At 36.3% G+C, this 2,281-nt stretch overlaps 1 protein-coding gene across 1 annotated transcript; it reads right to left on the reverse strand.

Moving 5' to 3' along the window:
* Positions 1-602: 602 nt before the first annotated feature.
* On the reverse strand, positions 603-1,571 carry LOC129447529 (trace amine-associated receptor 13c-like). Its single transcript, XM_055209292.2, has one exon. It carries the CDS (start codon positions 1,569-1,571, stop codon positions 603-605), a length of 969 nt encoding a protein of 322 aa, XP_055065267.2.
* Between the last annotated feature and the right edge of the window lie 710 nt (positions 1,572-2,281).

Genomic DNA, 2,281 nt, shown 5'->3' on the forward strand with positions numbered 1-2,281 from the left:
ATTGTGCCTAAGCAGTAAGGCTAAACATCATAGGCTGTTTTTTTATAAGTACCTTTACACATGTAGTCTATAATTATATATTTGGCCTGCAATAACTTACAGTGCAGTATAGTGTACATTATACATTATAATCTGTATGTGTGTTCCCTTAGTTTGAACCAAGCAATCCCAGCACTATAGATGTGACATAGTTATAAATTCAGAGAATGCCTTCATTATCAATACATTGAACAATCTGTTAATTTTTTCCTAAACCCCTGATGATAGACATCAGAAAAATATCAGTCTATACCCATGTTTTCTATTTTAGATGAGGGAAACATTATGGAGCGTTATGGAGGCACAAAGCAGATGCAATAATACCCAGCACATGAAGAAAAGGTGTCCCTTAAAAAACATTTAATTTTTTTTCCGTTTTTTGTGTGTTAATAAAGAAGAAGCAACGTTATGGATCTCGGTATGGTTAAAAACTGTGGATAAAAACGTTTCATAATAAGGTTGACATTCACACTCTCCCAAATGTAAGCATAATTTTTGTGTTGAACTTTGACCATTTTAAACAATGCTAGTAAATCCAAAACCTTAATTATTATAATGAACAGTTATTCTATTGCAAATATTTTGGATAGATTTAGGATGTGTTTAACTGACGTTCTAAACCAGGGGTAAAATATAGCATAGATGAGAGGATTCAGACCTGAATTAATATATAACATCCATAACATGAAATAGGCTACAACAGAAGTCATTCTTGTGATTGGTGTTAAAGTTAAGCTATAATAGGGAATCCAGCTAAATAAATAAACTGTCACAATGATTCCTAATGTCAGAGCGGCTTTGCTCTCAGATTTCCTCTTCACTGAACCTTCTGTTAGATGTTTTCCACTCCTCATCAGAGAGTTTATAACTTTAACCTGCAGATGTGCCACATAAAAGATTCTCAAATATAAAGTTATAATGAAGATACAAGGAAACAGGAAAGACACAAACAGATCAATGATTGTCCAGGCAAAAGTAGTCATAATTATACATTCTCCATAACATGTGTATTTTCTATGTGAGGTAGTTAAAACAAGTGAAATGGAATAAACTGAACAGCAGAACCAGGAAACAGAGATAATGATTATTGTTCTAGTTGTTGTTATTTTCTGTGGGTACAGCAGAGGGTGACACACAGCCATATAACGGTCAACAGCTATTAAAACTAAATTACTCAGGGATGTGGAGATGAGCAATCCCAAGATTAATATAAACAGTCTACAGATGGTGTCTCCAAAGTACCAACATGTTTCAATCAACCTAATCGCCTCTAAGGGCATGACAATAAGTCCTACGAACAGGTCGGCCACAGCCAGAGAGAGAATGAGCATGTTGGTTGGAGTGTGAAGTTTCTTGAAGTGAGAGATGGAGATGATCACCAGCAGATTCAGAAACACAGTCCATACTGACAGCAATGAAAAAAACACATACATAATATTGTATTCATATGTGGAGCGTTTTGTCTTGATGCATGAAGAGTTATTGGCAGGAAAGCAGAAGTGAGTCTTATGATATTCTGTCTCATAGCCCATCAGTAAAGTCTCCTCCTGTTAAGAGTTTGATGTGATCTCCTTACTGTTCTTTCATTTATACAGTATCTGAATCAGACTGACCAACCCATTACCCACCCACTCTGATGCAACATTGTTTTTCAATGGATATTATGTTGCCTTTTTTCACATTTTTCTTTTTAGATGTTTGTAAATAATGAGCGATAATCCAAAAATATGTAAGTGCAAAAAAAATTAGACTTTTGTGTTCTCCTGTCACCTGATCATGATAAATAAGTCAATTTCCTAAATTACGTCCTCCAAATGAATGGCTTTAATTTTTAGGTTGATATTCCTGATAAGAACACATGAATTAATCATCCAGTACTATTCCAAAACCAGAGCAGTGCTCCAACTCACCCCAAACCTGCTCCTGATTCACAAATCTTGATATCTTGTTGTTTGTCTACTCCTGAACTCCGTGAGGTGCACCCCAAGTCTGGTTCTCTCTTGTTCTATGGTCCCCATGGCATCCGAGGTATGTCCTCTAATTTCTGTGCTCCCTGTATTTGCCATGGCTTTGTGGTGTGTGTGGTCTGCTTTTTGTTTTTCGTTTCCCTTAGAGGATGAACCTGAGCTTCCTGTCATGGCTGAAAGGTCCAAACATACGGGCTCAATCCAAAATCGCATACTTACTGAGTAGGTACTTCATTTTACTGAGTACCTACTTAACGTGAACTAAGACAGTATGT

This window comes from Misgurnus anguillicaudatus, chromosome 12, assembly GCF_027580225.2.
Source record: "Misgurnus anguillicaudatus chromosome 12, ASM2758022v2, whole genome shotgun sequence".
NCBI lineage: Eukaryota > Metazoa > Chordata > Actinopteri > Cypriniformes > Cobitidae > Misgurnus > Misgurnus anguillicaudatus.

Excerpts from the sequence above, each read along its gene's own strand:
- LOC129447529 (XM_055209292.2), bottom strand. The coding sequence starts at position 1,571 with ATGGGCTATGAGACAGAATATCATAAGACTCACTTCTGCTTTCCTGCC.